Below are 3,019 nucleotides of genomic sequence, written 5' to 3'. Positions count from 1 at the left end.
GAGTGGGATTGTGTTCCTGTCTTACTGGTTGTTTGGCCTGAGGCTGCCAACACTGGAGTTTGTAGGCTATTGGGTAGAGCTGGTTCTTGGTGCTGAGATGAGGAATTCCATGAGACCTCACTCCAATGAATATTCCCTGGGGTCTGAGGTTCTCTGTTAGTCCAGTGGTTTGGACTTGGATCTCCCACCACAGGAGCTTCGGCCTGACCCCAGGCTCGTGAACCAAAATCCCGCAAGCCACTGGTTCACTTTGGCCTTCTCCTGTCTCCTTAGGCATCAGAGTTTCCCACCAGCGGCTGGCAGGCGCCCTAGTTGTGGGGAGACTCCAACTCCGTATCTTCCCACACCGCCATCTTGACTCCTCCAGGGATGTCTTTTAAATTCTTCTTTCTTTCTTGATTTGAACAATTGAGGAAATATATTTTTGAAATATTTTAGGAGTTAAACACTTGTGGTTAAATATTTTTAAGACATATCTGCCATTCTCTTTGAGCATGCCCAGTGGGTCCTTTCCTGTATATAATGTGCAGAAGAACTACAGCATCTCTTACCTTTCCTTTAAGGAGCTCAGCATATGGGAGAGATGTTCACAGTAATGAACTTGGAAACATACGTGACTTTCCCACACACACCCCCTGCCGTTCTGGGTGCCTGATCTGCTTTTGTGAGGGTGAGCACAGTGATGGCACACAGCGAAACGGCGGGTATGTGAGAATGCTGTATGGGTAGGAGTTCACTTTTCCCAGCAGCCCTGACTGCACACTAGTTCGTCTGCCCTCAACAGGTTGGTCAGCTTTTGTACCTTGGAGGATCTCTTCCTTTTATGAATCTTCAGACTGTTTCTCTTGCTGGTGTAAGTGTAACTGTTGTTATAGATGAGTGTAGAAAACAAAAGGATTCTAAGAAGTAAAGTTGGTTTTATTACGTTGGAGTGTGGGGCTGGTTCCATCTTTTCCGTAACTTCCCTTCTGCTTCTGTTATATAAGGGTCAAACACTTGCTTGGCATGGGTAAGTAATATAAGGCCCTAATCCTTAAGAGTTAAACTGCTAGTAAGAGCATTTTAAAGCACTGGCAGCTTTGTAATTTGGTATATTACTGTATTTTGTGTCTGAAATATCAGTAGAATTTTTTGTCCGCCACAGCGGACCATCTCAAAGGAGGTTAGCTCTGCTTTACTCTTTGAAGAGATCTGTTCTCTCTGGCTTTGCTTTGTCTAATCACTGCCCCAGTGATGTCCAGTCCTGCCCAATGAGTAAACATAATCATATAAAACCAGTTTAGCTGGCTGATGACTAGCTTTAAGTAAGTCAGTGATGATTTCAGGGTGTTAGGGAACTGTACACATGGACCTTTAGAGCCTTGTACAAAGGCTGAAAATTTTCATTTGTAAGTACAGTTCAGCCTGTGGGCAAGTTGGTATAGAGCTGTTGAAACAGATGAAACGTAATATACTGTGTTTCCTTTCAGCATCTACATTGGAAAACGACTCAGCACGCCTTCTGCCAGCACCTACTGAGGGAGAGGAAAAGCCCCTGGGAAAGCGTGTGACTTGTGAAGTGGTGTGTTGTCACAGTAGTTTATTTGAACTTGAGACCATTGTAAGCATGACCCAACCTATACCCTATTTTTACATATCCAAGTTCCAGTAACTCTCAAATCCAGTATTTTATTCAAACTCTGTTGAGGCATTTTACTAACCTCATTCCCTTTTTGGCCTGTAAAACACTTTAGAATTTCCTAACAGAGTTTACTGTTGTTTAGAAATTTGCAAGGGCTTCTTTTCTGCACATGCCACCAGCAGATTATAATTTTGTCAACAATGCTGTTGTCTCCTTTTAGGACCACGAGACTTAGACCTGCATCATTCATGGTATAAATTTTACTCTTGCAAGATAACTCCCATCTTTCTCTTAAAGCAAGACCAGGTTAGCAAATGATATAAAAGCTTTGTTGTTTTTTTTTTTTTTTCAAGACAAAGGCAAGCTTCCCTAAGCTTGAATTTATAGTTATTAAAAAAGAAAACAAAAACAAACAAAATAGGACACAAGAAAAAAAAATATCCTGGGCAATAAAAAATTATTTTAAACCAGCTTTGGAGCCACTTTTTGTCTAAGCCTCTTAATGGCGCCTTTTAATTTGTAGGAGGCAAGCTATATAAATGATAGGTATAAAATAGAAGAACTAGAATACATCAGCAGATTTTAATACTAGTATGTTATAATGCTGTCTTTTCTATGGTGTAGAATCTTTATTTCTGGTAAGGAATGTCTCAGGCCTAGAAATCTATGAAATTGCTTTGGGGACTTCTGTGTGTGTGTTTGGTATTTTTATGTTTATTAGCTGCATGTGAATTTTTCATGACTTTGAATTTTTTTTTCTTTTTTTATTTTTTCCTAAGAGGCTTTGGAATGAGTTCCAATTTGTGGTATAAATAACAGGCTTCTTGTTTTAGGAAGCATCACTTACACTCTGAAGCCTTTAAACTCTGAAGATAATTGTTTCAGAGTTATTTCAAGCACTTGGGCAACTTTGAAAGCCAGACTTAGGTTGTGGGAACAGTTGACAGAGTTCTGAAGAGATGCCATTGGTTTTCTTCTGCTCTCTCCCTTTCTCATGTTTACTGTATAGCCTGCCCAAGGTGATTCCTGTGATTGTGCAGGCGCTAGCCATTTCCTTCTCCTGTAGCCATCTTTTCAGTTATGTTCAACTCCTGAAGTTCCAGAACACTCAACAACTTCCTCTAATGATATACTTTTTGGTTCATTTCTCAAATGTGAAGCTTTAGGAGCAAATTGTTAGATAGCAACAGATTTACGAGTCATTTCAAGTAGGTTTATTGACTTTCTGAACGCACAGCATGATTCTGAAGGATACTGTTATATGTTTTATGTATAAATAATTACTGTTTATGGTACAGGCATTGAATGTTTAGAGAACCATTGTGAATTTGAAGCCTAGCAATCTATTCAGTAAATAAGGAGCATCAGGTTGACTTGAATAGAAGCACTCTGACCACC

At 40.0% G+C, this 3,019-nt stretch overlaps 1 protein-coding gene across 1 annotated transcript in view; it reads left to right on the top strand.

The window, feature by feature from the left end:
- BNIP3L (BCL2 interacting protein 3 like) overlaps nucleotides 1–2,091 on the top strand; it is a 26,778-nt gene extending 24,687 nt beyond the window's left edge. Inside the window, exon 6 of the mRNA XM_007466173.1 lies at nucleotides 1,470–2,091. Coding sequence (XP_007466235.1) covers nucleotides 1,470–1,518 — 49 coding nt within the window. The 3' untranslated portion in view covers nucleotides 1,519–2,091. The remainder of the gene's footprint in view (nucleotides 1–1,469) is intronic.
- The last annotated feature ends 928 nt before the right edge of the window (nucleotides 2,092–3,019 follow it).

This window comes from Lipotes vexillifer, unplaced genomic scaffold (assembly GCF_000442215.2).
Source record: "Lipotes vexillifer unplaced genomic scaffold, Lipotes_vexillifer_v1.1 scaffold308, whole genome shotgun sequence".
Taxonomy (NCBI): Eukaryota; Metazoa; Chordata; class Mammalia; order Artiodactyla; family Lipotidae; genus Lipotes; species Lipotes vexillifer.
Note: the sequence above shows the minus strand (reverse complement) of the source record. Positions and strands in the feature narration are given on the sequence as shown.